The 20040-nt window shown below is 52.8% G+C and overlaps 1 protein-coding gene across 1 annotated transcript in view; it reads right to left on the bottom strand.

Moving 5' to 3' along the window:
- Positions 1 to 271: 271 nt before the first annotated feature.
- The window catches only part of cplane1 (ciliogenesis and planar polarity effector 1), a 341103-nt gene continuing 321334 nt past the window's right edge, over positions 272 to 20040 (bottom strand). The window contains exons 52-53 of the mRNA XM_086002590.1: positions 2883 to 3016; positions 272 to 2661 (exon numbers count right to left, since the gene is read on the bottom strand). Coding sequence (XP_085858716.1) covers positions 2527 to 2661; positions 2883 to 3016 — 269 coding nt within the window. The 3' untranslated portion in view covers positions 272 to 2526. The remainder of the gene's footprint in view (positions 2662 to 2882; positions 3017 to 20040) is intronic.

Here is a 20040-nt window from a genome sequence, read left to right as displayed (position 1 = left end):
AGCCAAGTTTGCGGATGATACAAAGATGGGTGGGAAAGCAAGTTGTGCAGAGGACTCAAAGAATCTGCAAAGGGATATAGACAGGCTAAGTGAGTGGGCAAACATTTGGCAGATGGAGTATAATGTGGGAAAGTGCGAGGTTATCCACTTTGGCAGGAAAAATAAAAAAGCAAATTATTATTTAAATGGAGATTACAAAATGCTACAGTTCAGAGGGACCTGGGGGTCCTTGTGCATAAAACAGAAAAAGTTAGCATGCAGGTACAGCAAGTAATCAGAAAGGCAAATGGAATGTTGGCCTTTATTTCAAGGGGGTTGGAGTATAAAAGCAGGAAAGTCCTGCTACAACTGTACTCTTCTTCTTCTTAGGCAGTCCCTCGGAACCGAAGATGACTTGCTTCCACACTAAGAATGAGTTCTCAGGTGACTGATGAGTCCAATGCGGGACCTACAGTCTCTGTCACAGGTGGGGCAGACGGTGGGTGAAGGGGCGGGTGGGTGGGGTGCTTGGGTTGACGTGCGCTCCTTGCGCTTGGCTTCCGCTTGCTCCCGGCGAAGAGACTCAAGGTGCTCGGCGCCTTCCCGGATGCTTCTCCTCCACTTTGGTGAGACCACACCTGGAGTACTGCGTACAGTTTTGGTCTCCTTATTTAAGGAAGGATATACTTGCATTGGAGGCAGTTCAGAGACGATTCACTAGGTTAATTCCAGAGATGAGGGGGTTGACTTATGAGGAAAGGTTGAGCAGGCTGGGCCTATACTCATTGGAATTTAGAAGAATGAGAGGTGATCATATTGAAACATATAAGATACTGAGGGGGCTCGACAGGGTAGATGCAGAGAGGATGTTTCCCCTCGTGGGGAAATCTAGAACTAGGGGGCATAGTCTCAGAATAAAGGGTCGCCCTTTTAGAACTGAGATGAGGAGGAATTTCTTCTCTCAGAGGGTCGTGAATCTGTGGAATTCTCTGCCCCAGAGAGCTGTGGAGGCTGGGTCATTAAATACATTTAAGGTGGAGATCGACAGATTTTTGCAAGATAAGGGAGTGAAGGGTTATGGGGAGCGGGCGGGGAAGTGGCTTTGAGCCCAAGATCAGTCATGATCTTATTGAATGTCGGATCAGGCTCGAGGGGCGGTATGGCCTACTCCTGCTCCTATTTCTTATGTTCTTATGGTAAGGGTCACTCGCTGTAACTGTACAGAGTCACTGTTTATTCAGGGTAAGGGTCACTCGCTGTCACTGTTTATTCAGGGTAAGGGTCACTCACTGTGTAACTGTACAGAGTCACTGTTTATTCAGGGTAAGGGTCACTCACTGTCACTGTACAGTCACTGTTTATTCAGGGTAAGGGTCACTCGCTGTAACTGTACAGAGTCACTGTTTATTCAGGGTAAGGGTCACTCGCTGTCACTGTTTATTCAGGGTAAGGGTCACTCACTGTGTAACTGTACAGAGTCACTGTTTATTCAGGGTAAGGGTCACTCACTGTGTAACTGTACAGAGTCACTGTTTATTCAGGGTAAGGGTCACTCACTGTGTAACTGTACAGAGTCACTGTTTATTCAGGGTAAGGGTCACTCGCTGTAACTGTACAGAGTCACTGTTTATTCAGGGTAAGGGTCACACACTAACTGTACAGAGTCACTGTTTATTCAGGGTAAGGGTCACTCGCTGTAACTGTACAGAGTCACTGTTTATTCAGGGTAAGGGTCACTCGTAACTGTACAGAGTCACTGTGTATTCAGGGTAAGGGTCACTCGCTGTAACTGTACAGAGTCACTGTTTATTCAGGGTAAGGGTCACACACTAACTGTACAGAGTCACTGTTTATCCAGGGTAAGGGTCACTCGCTGTAACTGTACAGAGTCACTGTTTATTCAGGGTAAGGGATCAAGTGCTAGCTGTAGAGTAAGTGCAATGACCCATGAATAACCAAGGAGGTTTACAGATAACGCCATTAATGATTGGATCGAAACGCTGACTGGCCCAAGGATCTACGTAGTGTCGTGATAATCCATTGTCGTTTGGGCGACCAGGGAACTGTAAGAGTGAGGCCAGTCCCAGTGAAGTAGTTCATACATTGTCGGATTCACTTTCAGTCCCCTGCCCGTCAGACCTCGCCCTCTCACAGGCTTCTCTTCACCAGTCATCAGGTCACAGCAAAGACTGGGCCCAGTTTCCAATCCATCCTTCCAGAGCACGCTGCATTCGCTGCAGGGCGATAGTGGGAACTGAGATTCATGAGGTATGTCAGTGTGTGTGTGCGCGTACCCCAGTGTACTTACCCAAGAGAGACAGTGTGACTGTAGCTCAGAACATGTGTGTAACTTAGAGTGAGAAAGGACATGAATGCGCAAGAGAGTGAGAGAGAATGCGAGCGAGAGAGCGCGTTAGCGTGCATTTGCAGTGCAATGAAGCTTACTTCGCTCTCCCCTTTCCCCGGGAGATGCCCCACATTCAGTCACACAATAGAGGCTGTGGCTTGGATGGCACATGGTGAGTTTAAGGCTGACCGTTGAGTTGCTCACTGATTCTCGAGGCTGGCTACCATCCTGTTCACTGCATTCCAGTCCAGATTACTGAGGATACTGCTGGTGCTGTCAGACTGAACATCAGATAGCTCCACATCTGCCCCACCAACCTTGGACAAATCAGCACCCTGAGTGGATAAAACATTGTAGAATGAGTGGGTGTCACACAGTCTCCCCGCCCCACATGGCCTGGCCCACCCCCCCCCCCGGAGCACTGACCCCGCCACCAACAGGCCCGGTCCCACCCCACTTCCTCTCCTGCCCCACCTTTCCCGGACCCTCTCCCCGTCCGTCCGCGCCCCCTCCCGGCCACCCTCTCCCCACTCCCGGTCCCCGAATTGGAAGTTACCTGCAGGAAGGGGTCATCCTCGCGGTCCAGAATCTGCCGGATCTGCTTCGGGGTGCTCCAGAGGGTCAGGGTGTCGGAGTCGGACCGATTTGCTGGATGTTGGGCACCGAGTCTGAGCGAGGACTGATGGCAGGCTAGAGGAGGGGAATCGCAGCCAGTCAAAATCATCACATTACAGGGAACACCGCCAGACCCGTGTCCCCACTGAGAAAGACCCCCGGTCCCCCCCCACCCTGAGCGAGACCCCCGGTCCCCCCACCCTGAGCGAGACCCCCGGTCCCCCCCGACCCTGAGCGAGACCCCCGGTCCCCCCCCACCCCTGAGCGAGACCCCCGGTCCCCCCCCACCCTGAGCGGGACCCCCGGTCCCCCCCCACCCTGAGCGAGACCCCCGGTCCCCCCCCACCCTGAGCGAGACCCCCGGTCCCCCCCCACCCTGAGCGAGACCCCCGGTCCCCCCCCACCCTGAGCGAGACCCCCGGTCCCCCCCCACCCTGAGCGAGACCCCCGGTCCCCCCCCCACCCTGAGCGAGACCCCCGGTCCCCCCCCACCCTGAGCGAGACCCCCGGTCCCCCCCCCACCCTGAGCGAGACCCCCGGTCCCCCCCCCCACCCTGAGCGAGACCCCCGGTCCCCCCCCACCCTGAGCGAGACCCCCGGTCCCCCCCCCACCCTGAGCGAGACCCCCGGTCCCCCCCCCACCCTGAGCGAGACCCCCGGTCCCCCCCCCACCCTGAGCGAGACCCCCGGTCCCCCCCCCACCCTGAGCGAGACCCCCGGTCCCCCCCCACCCTGAGCAAGACCCCCGGTCTCCCCCACCCTGAGCGAGACCCCCAGTCCCCCCCGACCCTGAGCGAGACCCCCGGTCCCCCCACCCTGAGCAAGACCCCCGGTCCCCCCCCACCCTGAGCAAGACCCCCGGTCCCCCCACCCTGAGCAAGACCCCCGGTCCCCCCCCACCCTGAGCGAGACCCCCGGTCCCCCCACCACCCTGAGCGAGACCCCCGGTCCCCCCACCCTGAGCGAGACCCCCGGTCCCCCCCCACCCTGAGCAAGACTCCCGGTCCCCCCCCACCCTGAGCAAGACCCCCGGTCCCCCCCCCACCCTGAGCAAGACCCCCGGTCTCCCCACCCTGAGCAAGACCCCCGGTCTCCCCACCCTGAGCGAGACCCCCGGTCCCCCCCCCACCCTGAGCGAGAACCCCGGTCCCCCCCCCACCCTGAGCGAGACCCCCGGTCCCCCCCCACCGAGCAAGGCCCCCGGTCTCCCCCCACCCTGAGCGAGACCCCCGGTCCCCCCCCACCCTGAGCGAGACCCCCGGTCCCCCCCCACCCTGAGCGAGACCCCCGGTCCCCCCCCACCCTGAGCGAGACCCCCGGTCTCCCCCCCACCCTGAGCGAGACCCCCGGTCCCCCCCCCACCCTGAGCGAGACCCCCGGTCCCCCCCCACCCTGAGCGAGACCCCCGGTCCCCCCCCACCCTGAGCGAGACCCCCGGTCCCCCCCCACCCTGAGCGAGACCCCCGGTCCCCCCCCACCCTGAGCGAGACCCCCGGTCCCCCCCCACCCTGAGCGAGACCCCCGGTCCCCCCCCACCCTGAGCGAGACCCCCGGTCCCCCCCCACCCTGAGCGAGACCCCCGGTCCCCCCCCACCCTGAGCGAGACCCCCGGTCCCCCCCCACCCTGAGCGAGACCCCCGGTCCCCCCCGACCCTGAGCGAGACCCCCGGTCCCCCCCACCCTGAGCAAGACCCCCGGTCCCCCCCCCACCCTGAGCAAGACCCCCGGTCCCCCCACCCTGAGCAAGACCCCCGGTCCCCCCCCACCCTGAGCGAGACCCCCGGTCCCCCCACCACCCTGAGCGAGACCCCCGGTCCCCCCACCCTGAGCGAGACCCCCGGTCCCCCCCCACCCTGAGCAAGACTCCCGGTCCCCCCCCACCCTGAGCAAGACCCCCGGTCCCCCCCCCACCCTGAGCAAGACCCCCGGTCTCCCCACCCTGAGCAAGACCCCCGGTCTCCCCACCCTGAGCGAGACCCCCGGTCCCCCCCCACCCTGAGCAAGACCCCCGGTCCCCCCCCCACCCTGAGCGAGACCCCCGGTCCCCCCCCACCGAGCAAGGCCCCCGGTCTCCCCCCACCCTGAGCGAGACCCCCGGTCCCCCCCCACCCTGAGCGAGACCCCCGGTCCCCCCCCACCCTGAGCGAGACCCCCGGTCTCCCCCCCACCCTGAGCGAGACCCCCGGTCCCCCCCCACCCTGAGCGAGACCCCCGGTCCCCCCCCACCCTGAGCGAGACCCCCGCTCCCCCCCCCACCCTGAGCGAGACCCCCGGTCCCCCCCCACCATGAGCGAGACCCCCGGTCCCCCCCCACCCTGAGCGAGACCCCCGGTCCCCCCCCCACCCTGAGCGAGACCCCCGGTCCCCCCCCACCCTGAGCGAGACCCCCGGTCCACCCACGAGCAAGACCCCCGGTCCCCCCCCACCCTGAGCGAGACCCCCGGTCCCCCCCCACCCTGAGCGAGACCCCCGGTCCCCCCACGAGCAAGACCCCCGGTCGCCCCCCACCAAGCAAGACCCCCGGTCCCCTCCCACCGAGCAAGACCCCCGGTCCCCTCCCACCGAGCAAGACCCCCGGTCTCCCCCCCACCGAGCAAGACCCCCGGTCCCCCCCCCACCCTGAGCGAGACCCCCGGTCCCCCCCCACCATGAGCGAGACCCCCGGTCTCCCCCCCACCCTGAGCAAGACCCCCAGTCCCCCCCCACCCTGAGCGAGACCCCCGGTCCCCCCCCACCCTGAGCGAGACCCCCGGTCCCCCCCCACCATGAGCGAGACCCCCGGTCCCCCCCCACCATGAGCGAGACCCCCGGTCTCCCCCCCACCCTGAGCGAGACCCCCGGTCCACCCACGAGCAAGACCCCCGGTCCCCCCCCACCCTGAGCGAGACCCCCGGTCCCCCCCCACCCTGAGCGAGACCCCCGGTCCCCCCACGAGCAAGACCCCCGGTCCCCTCCCACCGAGCAAGACCCCCGGTCCCCTCCCACCGAGCAAGACCCCCGGTCTCCCCCCCACCGAGCAAGACCCCCGGTCCCCCCCCCACCCTGAGCGAGACCCCCGGTCCCCCCCCCACCCTGAGCGAGACCCCCGGTCCCCCCACGAGCAAGACCCCCGGTCCCCCCCCACCCTGAGCGAGACCCCCGGTCCCCCCCCACCCTGAGCGAGACCCCCGGTCCCCCCACGAGCAAGGCCCCCGGTCCCCTCCCACCGAGCAAGGCCCCCGGTCTCCCCACCCTGAGCAAGGCCCCCGGTCCCCTCCCACCGAGCAAGACCCCCGGTCCCCCCCCCACCCTGAGCAAGACCCCCGGTCCCCCCCCACCCTGAGCGAGACCCCCGGTCCCCCCACGAGCAAGACCCCCGGTCCCCTCCCACCGAGCAAGACCCCCGGTCCCCCCCACCGAGCAAGGCCCCCGGTCTCCTCCCACCGAGCAAGACCCCCGGTCCCCCCCCCACCGAGCAAGGCCCCCGGTCCCCTCCCACCGAGCAAGACCCCCGGTCCCCCCCCACCGAGCAAGGCCCCCGGTCTCCCCACCCTGAGCGAGACCCCCGGTCCCCCCACAGCGAGCAAGGCCCCCGGTCCCCTCCCACCGAGCAAGACCCCCGGTCCCCCCCCACCGAGCAAGGCCCCCCCCCCCCCCCACCGAGCAAGACCCCCGGTCCCCCCACCCTGAGCTCAGTTTCCCCCCCCCCTGAGCTTAGTACCCCCCCCCACCCTGAGCTCAGTTCCCCCCCCCCACCCTGAGCTCAGTTCCCCCCCCCCCCCACCCTGAGTTTGGTCCCTTACCCTGCGGGCTGGGCGGACAGCCCTTCTTGCTGAGGCTGATCCTGTTGTCCACTCGTAGCCATCGCTGTGTTACCACCAGCCCCGTCCCCCCCACCCGAGCAAGAGCCCCGGTCCCCCCCCACTGAGCAAGACCCCCAGTCCCCCCCCACCGAGCAAGACCCCCCGGTCCACCCCCACCCTGAGCAAGACTCCCGGTCCCCCTCAGGTCCCTGATTGGGCCCCCCACCCTCGGGGAGGAACATAGGAACAGGAGGAGGCCATTCAGCCCCTCGAGCCTGTTCCGCCATTCAATGAGATCATGTCTGATCTGCGACCTAACTCCATATTCCTGCCTTTGGCCCATATCGCTTAATACCTTTTGGTTAACAAAAATCTATTAATCGCAGATTTAAAATTAACAATTGATCTAGCATCAATTGCCCTTTGTGGACGAGAGTTCCAAATTTCTACCGCCCTTTGTGTGTAGAAGTGTTTCCTAATTTCACTCCTGAAAGGTCTGGCTCTAATTTTTAGACTCTGCCCCCTAGTCCGAGACTCCCCAACCAGCGGAAATAGTTTCTCTCTCTCTACCCTATCTGTTCCCCTTAATATCTTGAAAACTTCGATCTGATCACCCCTTAACCTTCTAAATTCCAGAGAATAGAACCCGAGTTTGTGTAATCTCTCCTCGTAAGTTAACCTTGCAGTCCGGGTATCATTCTGGTAAACCTGCGCTGCACTCCCTCCAAGGCCAATATATCCTTCCTATGGTGTGGTGCCCAGAACTGCTCCCAGTGCTCCAGGTGTGGTCTAACCAGGGTTTGTACAGCTGCAGCATAACTTCTACCCCCTTGTATTCTAGTCCTCTAGATATAAAGGCCAGCATTCCATTGGCCTTTTTGATTATTTTCTGTACCTGTTCCTGACATTTTAATGATCTATTTACCTGGACCCCCCCAGGTCTCTTTGGACCTCCACTGTTTCTAGCTTTTCACCATTTAGAAAGTTCCCTGTTCTATCCTTTTTAGGTCCAAAGTGGATGACCTCACATTTGCCTACATTGAAATCCATTTGCCACAGTTTTGCCCATTCACTTAATCTAGAAATATCCCCTTTGTAATGTTCTGCTTTCATCTACACTGCCTACAATGAGCCTATCTTTGTGTCATCGGCGAATCTGAATATATGACTTTCTATGCCATCATCTAGGTCGTTAATAAATACTGTGAATAGTTGAGGCCCCAACACAGATCCCTGCGGGACACCACTAGTCACATCCTGCCAATTAGAGTACCTGCCCATTATCCCTACTCTCTGTCTCCTGCCGCTCAGCCAATTTCCTAACCAGGTCAATAATTTGCCCTCAATTCCGTGGGCTTCAACCTTAGTTAACAGTCTCTTATGAGGCACTTCACCAAATGCCTTCTGGAAATCCATATAAATCCATAGATATTCCCCTGTCCACTACTTTAGTTACCTCTTCAAAAAATTCAATCAGGTTTGTCAGGCATGACCTGCCTTTCACAAATCCATGCTGGCTCGCTCTGATCAACTGAACATTTTCAAGGTGTTCAGTCACCTTATCCTTAATTATAGACTCTAGTAATTTCCCGACCACCGATGTTAGGCTAACTGGTCTATAATTCCCTGGTTTCCCCCCTTTTGCCATTCTTAAAAAGCGGAGTGACATTCGCAATTTTCCAATCTAAAGGGACAGTTCCTGAATTGAGAGAACTTTGGAAGATTATAGTTCGGGCATCTGCAATGTGCTCACCGACCTGGGATGGAAACCACCTGGCCCTGGGGATTTGTCACTCTTTAGTGCCATTATATTCCTCATTACTGTTATTTTGCTTACATTAATTTTATTGAGTCCCTGTCCCTGATTCAATATTTGTTTTCTTGGGATTTCCGGCAGGCAATCTCTTCCTCTACTGTAAATACTCATGCTTAGTAATTATTCAACATGTCTGCCATTTCCCCATTGTCATTGACAATATCACCGATATCCTTTTTTTAAAAATTCATTGATGGGATGTGGGCATCGCTGGCTAGGCCTGCATTTAGTGCCCATCCCTAATTGCCCTTGAGAAGATGGTGGTGAGCCGCCTTCTTGAACCGCTGCAGTCCATATGGTGTAGGTACACCCACAATGCTGTTAGGAAGGGAGTTCCAGGATTTTGGCCAACATTGCTCCTGACCACCCTCTTTTTTCCTAATTGTAAAAATTCTGTGTGTTGATTTTGATATCCCTTTCAAGTTTCTTTTCATACTCCCTTTTTGTAGTTCTTACTATCTGTTTTGTGATCCTTTGCTGTTCTTTGTATCTTTCCCATTCACCAGGATCTGTGCTTTTTTTTGCATTTTTGTACACTCTTTCCTTTAGTTTTATGCTGTCATAAGAACATTAGAATTAGGAGCAGGAGCAAGCCCTTTGAGCCTGCTCCGCCATTCAATAAGGTCATGGCTGATCTTCGACATCAATTCTACTTTCCCGCCCGATCCCCATATCCCTTGATTCCCCTAGAGTCCAAAAATCTATCGATCTCAGCCTTGAATATACTCAACGCCTCAGCATCCACAGCCCTTTCAGGTAGAGAATTCCAAAGATTCACAACCCTCTGAATGAAGAAATTCCTCATCTCAGTCTTAAATGGCCGACCCCTTATCACCAACATTTAATAATTTCTCACCATTTAAAAAATATACTGTTTATTGTCTATTTTCCCTACCAAAGTGAATAACCTCACATTTCCCCACATTATACTCCATCTGCGACCTTACTGCCCACTCACTCAGTCTATCTATATCCCTTTGCAGACTCTTTGTGTTCTCCTCACCGCTTACTGTCCCACCTAGCTTTGTATCGTCAGCAAACTTGGATACATTGCACTCGGTCTCTTCATCTCAGTTATTAATATAGGGGCTTTCGATAAGGTCCCGCATAAGAGATTAGCATGTGAAATTAAGGCACATGGGATTGGGGACAAGGTATTGACTTGGATAGAGAACTGGTTGGCAGACAGAAAGCAAAGAGTTGGAATAAACGGCTCTATTTCCGAGTGGCAGGCAGTGACTAGTGGGGTACCGCAGGGATCGGTCCTAGGACCCCAGCTATTCACAACATATATATTAATGATCTGGACGAGGGAACTAGATGTAATATCTCCAAGTTTGCAGATGACACAAAGCTGGGTGGGCGTGTGTGCTGTGAGGAGGATGCCGAGAAACTCCAGTATGATTTGGACAGGTTGGGTGATTGGGCAGAAGCATGGCAGATGCAATATAACGTGGATAAATGCGAGGTTATCCACTTTGGTGTCAAAAACAGGAAGGCAGATTATTATCTGAACGGCAATAGATTGGGAGAAGGGGAAGTGCAACGAGACCTGGGCGTCCTTGTGCACCAGTCGCTGAAAGTAAGCATGCAGGTGCAGCAGGCGGTTAAGAAGGCAAATGGTATGTTGGCCTTCATAGCGAGAGGGTTTGAGTACAGGAACAAAGATGTCTTGCTGCAGTTGTACAGGGCCTTGGTGAGACCACATCTTGAGTATTGTGTGCAGTTTTGGTCGCCTTATCTGAGGAAGGATGTTCTTGCCATGGAAGGAGTGCAGCGAAGATTCACCAGGCTGATACCTGGGATGGCAGGAATGACGTATGAGGAGAGATTGGGTCGATTGGGCTTGTACTCGCTGGAGTTTAGAAGAATGAGAGGGGATCTCATTGAAACTTATAAAATTCTAACAGCACTAGACAGACTAGATGTTGGAAGGATGTTCCCGATGGTCGGGGAGTCCAGAACCAGGGGTCACAGTCTAAGGATAAGGGGTAAGCCATTTAGGACAGAGATGAGGAGGAATTTCTTCACCCAGAGAGTGGTAAACCTGTGGAATTCTCTGCCAAAGAAGGCACTAGAGGCCAATTCATTAAATATATTCAAGAAGGAGTTGGATACATTTCTTAAGGCTAAAGGGATCAAGGGATATGGGGAGAAGGCAGGAACAGGGTACTGAATTTGGATGATCAGCCATGATCTCATTGAATGGCGGAGCAGGCTCGAAGGGCCGAATGGCCTACTCCTGCTCCTATCTTCTATGTTTCTATGTTTCCATCTACTCTGTCCAGGCCCCTCATGATTTCGAACACCAATATCAAATCTCCTCTCAACCTTCTCTGCTCCAAGGAGAACAACCCCAGATTCTCCAGTCTACCCACGTAACTGATGTCCCTCATTCCTGGAATCATTCTTGTGAATCTTTTCTGCACCCTCTCTAAGGTCTTCACATCCTTCCTAAAGTGCGGTGCCCAGAATTGGACACAATACTGTAGTTGAGGCCGAACCAGTGTTTTATAAAGGTTCATCATAACTTCCTTGCTTTCTACGTTATATCTCTATTTATGAAGCCCAAGATCCCGTATGCTTTTTTAACGCTTTCTCAACCTGCACTGCCACCTTCAATGATTTGTGCACAGATACCCCCAGGTCTCTCTGTTCATGCACCCCCTTTAGGCTTGTACCCTTTAGTTTATATTGTCTCTCCTTGTTTAGAGTCATAGATTTATACAGCACAGAAAGATGCCCTTCGGCCCATCGTGTCCGCGCCAGCCATCAAGCCCTGTCTATTCTAATCCCATTTTCCAGCACTTGGTCCGTAGCCTTGTATGCTATGGCGTTTCAAGTGCTCATCTAAATGCTTCTTGAATGTTGTGAGGGTTCCTGCCTCTACCACCCTTTCAGGCAGTGAGTTCCAGATTCCAACCACCCTCTGGGTGAAAAGGTTTTTCCTCAAATCCCCTCTAAATCTCCTGCCCCTTACCTTGAAACTATGCCCCCTGGTTATTGACCCCTCTGCTAAGGGGAAAAGTTCCTTTCTATCTACCCTATCTATGCCCCTCCTAATTTTGTACACCTCAATCAGGCCCCCCCTCAGCCTTCTCTGCTTAAAGGAAAACAACCCCAGCCTATCCAGTCTCTCTTCATAGCTGAGGTGCTCCAGCCCAGGTAACATCCTGGTGAATCTCCTCTGCACCCTCTCCAATGCAATCACATCCTTCCTATAGTGTGGTGACCAGAACTGCACACAGTACTCCAGCTGTGGCCTAACTAGCGTTTTGTACAGCTCCATCATAACCTCCCTGCTCTTATATTCTATGCCTCGGCTAATGAAGGCAAGTATTCCATATGCCTTTTTAACCCCATTATCTACCTGTCCTGTTGCCTTCAGGGATCTATGTACATGCACACCAAGGTCCCTCTGATCCTATGTCCTTCCTAGGGTCCTACCATTCATTGTGTATTCCCTTGCCTTGTTAGTCCTCCCAAAATGCATCACCTCACACTTTTGAGGGTTAAATTCCATTTGCCACTGTTCTGCCCATCTGACCAACCCGTCTATATCGTCCTGTAGTCTGCGGCTTCCCTCCTCGCTATTTACCACTCCACCAATTTTCGTGTCATCTGCGAACTTACTGATCATACCTCCTACATTCATATCTAAATCATTAATGTACACTACAAACAGAAAGGGACCCAGCACCGATCCCTGCGGTACACCACTGGACACAGGCTTCCAGTCACAAAAACAACCTTCGACCATCACACTCTGCCTCCTGTCACTAAGCCAATTTTGGATCTAATGTGCCAAATTATCTGGATCCCAAAGGCTCTTACCTTCTTGACCAGTCTCCCATGCGGGACTTGGTCAAAAGCCTTACTGAAGTCCATGTAGACTACATCAACTGCACTACCCTCATCTACACACCTAGTCACCCCCTCGAAAAATTCAATTAAATTGGTCAGAAATGATCGCCCCCTGACAAAGCCATGCTGACTATCTTCGATTAATCCTTGCCTCTCCAAGTGGAGGCTAATTCTGTCCCTCAGAATTTTTCCCAATAATTTCCCTACCACTGATGTTAGGCTCACTGGCCTGTAATTCCCTGGTTTATCCCTACTACCCTTCTTGAATAATGGTACTACGTTAGCTGTTCTCCAGTCCTCTGGCACATCCCCTGTGGCCAGAGAGGATCTGAAAATTTGTGTCAGAGCCCCTGCAATCTCCTCCCTTGCCTTACACAGCAGCCTGGGATACATCTCGTCTGGGCCTGGGGATTTATCCACTTTTAAGCCCGATAAAACCGCTAGTACCTCCTCCCTCTCAATACTAATTTGTTCAAGTATATCACAATCCCCCTGCCTGATTTCTATGCCTACATCGTCCTTCTCCATAGTGAACACAGATGCAAAATATTCATTTAAAACCTCACCCACATCTTCCGGCTCTACACACAGATTGCCACTTTGGTCCCTAATGGGCCCTACTCTTTCCTACCAAAATGTATCACTTCTCTCTTTTCTGCATTAAATTTCATCTGCCACGTGTCCGCCCATTTCACCAGCTTGTCTATGTCTTCCTGAAGTCTGTCACTATCCTCCTCACTGTTCACTATACTTCCAAGTTTTGTCTCATCTGCAAATTTTGAAATTGTACCCTGTACACCCACATCCAAGTCATTAATATATATCAAGAAAAGCAATGGTCCTAGAACCGACCCTTGGGGAACACCACTGTATACCTTCCTCCAGTCCAATAAACAACCGTTCACCACCACTCTCTGTTTCCTGTCACTTAGCCAATTCTGTATCCATGCTGCCACTGTCCCTTTCATTCCATGGGCTTCAACTTTGCTGGCAAGCCTATTATGTGGCACTTTATCAAAAGCCTTTTGGAAGTCCATGTACTCCACATCAACCACATTACTCTCATCAACCCTCTCTGTTACCTCATCAAAAAACTCAATCAAGTTAGTTAAACACGATTTGCCTTTAACAAATCCGTGCTGGCTTTCTTTAATTAATCCACTTGTCCAAGTGACTGTTAATTTTGTCCCTGATTATCATTTCTAAAAGCTTCCCCACTACCGAGGTTAAATTGACTGGCCTGTAGCTGCTGGGTTTATCTTTACACCCTTTTTTGAACATTTGCAGTTCTCCAGTCCTCTGGCACCACCCCCGTACCTAAGGAGGATTGGAAGATTATGGCCAGTACCTTGCAATTTCCACCTTTACTTCCCTCAGCAATCTAGGATGCATCCCATCCGGTCCTAGTGACTTATCTACTTTAAGTACAGCCAGCCTTTCTAGTACCTCCTCTTTATCAATTTTTATCCCATCCAGTATCTCAACTACCTCCTCTTTCACTATGACTTCGGCAGCATCTTCTTCCTTGGTAAAGACAGATGCAAAGTATTCATTTAGTACCTCAGCCATGTCCTCTGCCTCCATGCGTAGGTCTCCATTTTGGTCCCTAATCGGCCCCACCCCTCCTCTTACTACCCGTTTACTATTTATATGCCTATAGAAGACTTTTGGATTCCCTTTTATGTTAGCTGCCAGTCTATTCTCATACTCGCTCTTTACCCCCCTTATTTACTTTTTCACTTCCCCTCTGAACTTTCTATATTCAGCCTGGTTCTCACATGTATTCTCAATCTGACATCTGCCATACGCCCCCTTTTTCTGCTTCATCTTACTCTCTATCTCTTTCGTCATCCAGGGAGCTCTGGCTTTAGTTGCCCTACCTTTCCCCCTCGTGGGAATGTACCTCGACTGTACCCGAACCATCTCCTCTTTAAAGACAACCCATTGTTCGATTACAGTTTTGCCTGCCAATCTTTGATTCAAATATACCCGGGCCAGATCCATTCTCAACCCACTGAAATTGGCCTTCCTCCAATTAAGTATTTTTTACTCTAGATTGCTCCCTGTCCTTTTCCATAGCTAGTCTAAACCTTATGATACTATGATCACTGTTCGCTAAATGTTCCCCTACTGACACTTGCTCCACTTGACCCACCTCATTCCCCAGAACCAGATCTAGCAATGCCTCTTTCATCGTTGGGCCGGAAATGTACTGATCAAGATAGTTCTCCTGAACACACTTCAGAAATTCTTTGCCCTCTCTGCCCTTTACACTATTACTACCCCAGTCTATATTAGGATAATTGAAGTCCCCCATTATCACTGCTCTATCGTCCTTGCACCTCTCTGTAATTTCCCTGCAAATTTGCGCCTCTATATCCTTCCCATTAGTTGGTGGCCTATAGAATACACCTCGTATTGAAGTCATCCACCCTACGTAAACATGAGGTCATCCAAAACTCGGCTGCCTGTGTCCTAACTCGCACCAAGTCCCATTCGTCCATCACCCCTGTGCTCGCTGCCCCGTGTCCTAACTCGCACCAAGTCCCATTCGTCCATCACCCCTGTGCTCGCTGCCCCGTGTCCTAACTCGCACCGAGTCCCGTTCACCCATCACCCCCTGTGCTCACTGCCCCGTGTCCTAACTCATACCCAGTCCCGTTCACCCATCACCCCCTATGCTCACTGCCCCGTGTCCTAACTCGCACCCAGTCCCGTTCACCCATCACCACTGTGCTCACTGCCCCGTGTCCTAACTCGCACCCAGTCCCGTTCACCCATCACCCCCGTGCTCACTGCCCGTGTCCTAACTCACACCCTGTCCCGTTCACCCATCACCCCGTGCTCACTGCCCCGTGTCCTAACTCGCACCCAGTCCCGTTCACCCATCACCCCCTGTGCTCACTGCCCCGTGTCCTAACTCACACCCAGTCCCGTTCACCCATCACCCCCTGTGCTCACTGTCCCGTGTCCTAACTCACACCCAGTCCCGTTCACCCATCACCACTGTGCTCACTGCCCCGTGTCCTAACTCGCACCGAGTCCCGTTCACCCATCACCCCCTGTGCTCACTGCCCCGTGTCCTAACTCACACCCAGTCCCGTTCACCCATCACCCCCGTGCTCACTGCCCGTGTCCTAACTCGCACCCAGTCCCGTTCACCCATCACCCCCGTGCTCACTGCCCCGTGTCCTAACTCACACCCAGTCCCGTTCACCCATCACCCCTGTGCTCACTGCCCCGTGTCCTAACTCACACCCAGTCCCGTTCACCCATCACCCCTGTGCTCACTGCCCGTGTCCTAACTCGCACCAAGTCCCATTCGCCCATCGCCCCTGTGCTCGCTGACCTACATTGACTCCCGGTTAAGCAGCGCCTCGATTTCAAAATTTTCATCCTTATTTTTAAATCCCTCCATGGCCTCGCCCCTTCCTATCTCTGTAATCTCCTTCAGCCCCACAACCACCCCCCCCCACCCCCGAGATATCTGCACTCCTCTAATTCTGCCCTCTTGAGCAGCCCTGATTATAATAGCTCAACCTTTGGTGGCCGTGCCTTCTGTTGCCTAGACCCTAAACTCTGGAATTCCCTGCCTAAACCTCTCTGCCTCTCTTTCCTCCTTTAAGACACTCCTTAAAACCTACCTCTTTGACCAAGCTTTTGGTCACCTGCCCTAATTTATCTTTATGTGGCTCGGTGTCAAATTTGATGTTTTAAAATACTCCTGTGAAGCACCTTGGGACGTTTTACTACGTTAAAGGCGCAATATAAATACAAGTTGTTGTTGTAGTAGTGTAATGGCACCTTTATTGTTTCTTAACTCTAAGCAAATAGATTCTGTCCTTGAGCCCTCCAGAACATCCTCTCTCTCCAGCACTGTAATATTCTCCTTAATTAATACTGCCACCCCACCCCCTTTCTTTCCTGAACACCTTGGGGGAAACATTCGGTTGATTAGCGCCTCCCGTTAGCGGGGCGCAAAGGAACTAGCGCCCGGGCGCGGCGATGTTTGCGCTGCTCGTGAAATTGACCAGACATTTTGCGGCGGCGCTAAACACTACTGCCACGATCTCCTGCACCCGCAGATCGTGACGTCAGTCGAGTGTGAAACGCCCCGGTAGTGCCCCAGACCGGATATTGAGTGGCGCCCCCGGCCTTTCCGCCTGCCGCTAGCAACGACAGGTTGAGGGGAGCGTTTTGCAGTCGGGAAGGGACTGGGGGAGCGCTATTTAAAGGCGAACGCTTCCTGCCTTTATTTGTTGGTGACATTTTTGCACCACACATTCTGAGAGAGAGAGAGAGAGAGAGACTTCTGGAGAGATTCAACGCTGTGTGAAGGAGTTTTGGGTACTGAGCAGCACTTTGCAGGTTCATTTGGATTTGACCTTCCTTGCATCAATTTAGAAGAGACTATGGGGGCTGCACTCTGAGCTCTTTCCCTGGGTCTCTCCATTCTTTCCAGCAGATTTGATGTACGGGTCTCTCCAGGCCGAGATTCAAGACTGCAATGAGCAGGGTGTGGATGGAGAGCAAGATCGACCCTCCCCTTTAAGAACTGGCCGGCGTCAGTCTGTCTGTGTTCCATTGCTGACTGACATCACCGGAGCTTCGCCAGCGTTCTGAAGTAGCGCCTCGCTCCTCGGCGTTAGCGCCTTAAGACAGGTGTGTAGCGCCTGATTTAGCGTTCAAACCACCTCCAGGGGCGATAGAGGCCAAGTTTGCAGACGGAGGCGATAATTAGCGCCAGGCGCTAAACTTTGCACCCGTCGGTAATTGTGCCCCAAACGGGGCGATCCCGAATTTCTCCCCACCTTATATCCAGGAATATTTAGTACCCAATCCTGCCCTTTTTTGAGTCAGGTCTCCGATATCGCCATGACATTATATTCCCATATGTCTATTTATGCCAGCAATTCACCAATCTTATTTATCACACTTCGTGCATTCACACACATGCACCGTAAACCTACCTTAGACCTTACTATTTCATACTCATAGAAATATAGAAGATAGGAGCAGGAGTAGGCCATTCGGCCCCTCGAGCCTGCTCCGCCATTCAATGCGATCATGGCTGATCATCCAAACTCAGTACTCGGTCCCTGCCTTCTCCCCATATCCCTTGATCCCTTTAGCCTTAAGAAATATATCTAACTCCTTCTTGAATATATTTAATGAATTGGCCTCAACTGCCTTCTGTGGTAGAGAATTCCACAGGTTCACCACTCTCTGGGTGAAGAAATTCCTCCTCATCTCTGCCCTAAATGGCCTACCCCTTATCCTTAGACTGTGACCCCTGGTTCTGGACTCCCCGGCCATCGGGAACATCCTTCCTGCATCTAGCCTGTCTAGTCCTGTTAGAATTTTATAAGTTTCAATGAGATCCCCTCTCATTCTTCTAAACTCCAGCGAGTATAAGCCAAATCGACCCAATCTCTCCTCATATGTCATTCCTGCCATCCCAGGTATCAGCCTGGTGAATCTTTGCTGCATTCCCTCCATGGCAAGAACATCCTTCCTCAGATAAGGCGACCAAAACTGCACACAATACTCAAGGTGTGGTCTCACCAAGGCCCTGTACAACTGCAGCAAGACATCCTTGTTCCTGTACTCAAACCCTCTCGCTACAAAGGCCAACATACCATTTGCCTTCTTAACCGCCTGCTGCACCTGCATGCTTACCTTCAGCGACTGGTGCACAAGGACACCCAGGTCTCGTTGCACTTCCCCATCTCCCAATCTATTGCCGTTCAGATAATAATCTGCCTTCCTGTTTTTGCCACCAAAGTGGATAATCTCACATTTATCCACATTATACTGCATCTGCCCAATCACCCAACCTGTCCAAATCATATTGGAGTTTCTCGGCATCCTCCTCACAGCACACACGCCCACCCAGCTTTGTGTCGTTTACAAACTTGGAGATATTACATCTAGTTCCCTCGTCTAGATCATTAATATATATTGTGAATAGCTGGGGTCCTAGGACCGATCCCTGCGGTACCCCACTAGCCACCCCACTAGCCACTGCCTGCCACTCGGAAAAAGACCCGTTTATTCCAACTCTTTGCTTTCTATCTGCCAACCAGTTCTCTATCCAAGTCAGTACCTTGCCCCCAATCCCATGTGCCTTAACTTTACACGCTAATCTCTTATGCGAGACAATATCGAACGCCTTCTAAAAGTCCAAATACACCACATCCACTGGTTCTCCCTTATCTATTCTACCAGTTACATCCTCAAAAAATTCCAGTAGGTTAGTCAAGCACGATTTACCTTTTGTAAATCCATGTTGACTTTGTCCGATCCTGTCACTGTTTTCCAAGTGCTCTGCTATTACATCTTTTATAATGGACTCTAGCATTTTCCCCACTACCGGTGTCAGGCTTACCGGTCTATAATTCCCCATTTTCTCTCTACCACCTTTTTTGAATAGTGGGGTAACATTAGCTACCCTCCAATCCATGGGAACTGTTCCAAAATTCTATAGATTCTGGAAGATGACCAGCAATGCATCTACTATTTCTAGGGCTACTTCCTTAAGTACCGTAGGATGTAGATTATCAGGGCCTGGGGATTTATCGGCCTTCAATCCTGTCACTTTTCCTAACACCATTTCCCTACAAATACTGATTTCATTCAGTTCCTCCCTCTCATTAGACCCTATGTTCCCTGACATCTCTGGGAGGTTATTTGTGTGCTCCTTTGTGAAGACAGAACCAGTATGTATTTAATTGGTCTGCCATTTCTTCGTTCCCTATTATAAATTCCCCTGATTCTGACTGCAAGGGACCTACGCTTGACTTCACCAATCTTTTTCTCTTAACATATCTATAGAAGCTTTTAGTCAGTTTTTATGTTCTCTGCAAGCTTACTCTCATATTCTATTTTCCCCCTCTTAATTAATCCCTTTGTCCTCCTTTGCTGAATCCTAAACTGCTCCCAATCCTCAGGTTTACTGCTTTTTCTGGCCAATTTATATGTCCTCTCCTTGGATCTTATGCTATCCCTAATTTCCCTTGTTAGCCACGGTTGAGTCACCTTTTTTGTTTTATTTTTATGTCAAACAGAGATGAACAAATTCTGTAGTTCATCCATGCGATCTTTAAATGTTTGCCATTGCCTATCCACCGTCAACCCTTTGAGTAACAATCCCCAATCAATCCTACCCAACTTGCGCCTCATACCATCGTAGTTTCCTTTATTTAAATTCAGGACCCTCGTCTCCGAGTCAACTACTTCACTCTCCATCTTAATGAATAATTCTATCATATTATGATTGCTCCGCCCCAAGTGGCCTCGCACAACAAGATTGCTAATTAATCCTTTCTCATTACATAATACCCAGTCTAAGATGGCCTGATCTCTAGTCGGTTCCTCGACATATTGGTCCAGGAAACCATCCCGTATACACTCCAGGAATTCCTCCTCCATAGTATATTGTTACTAATTTGGTTAGACCAATCTATATGTAGATTAAAGTCACCCATGATAACTGCTGTGCCCTTATTGCACGCGTCTCTAATTTCCCGTTTCATGCCATCCCCAACCTCCGCATTAGTTTGGGGGTCTGTATACAACTCCCACTAACATTTTCTGCCCCATGGTATTTCTCAGTTCTACCCATACAGATTCCACAT

Source organism: Somniosus microcephalus, chromosome 1 (assembly GCF_052327205.1).
Source record: "Somniosus microcephalus isolate GS21.2 chromosome 1, FLI_Smic_1.0, whole genome shotgun sequence".
Taxonomy (NCBI): domain Eukaryota; kingdom Metazoa; phylum Chordata; class Chondrichthyes; order Squaliformes; family Somniosidae; genus Somniosus; species Somniosus microcephalus.
This window is presented reverse-complemented; position numbering and strand designations above follow the sequence as displayed.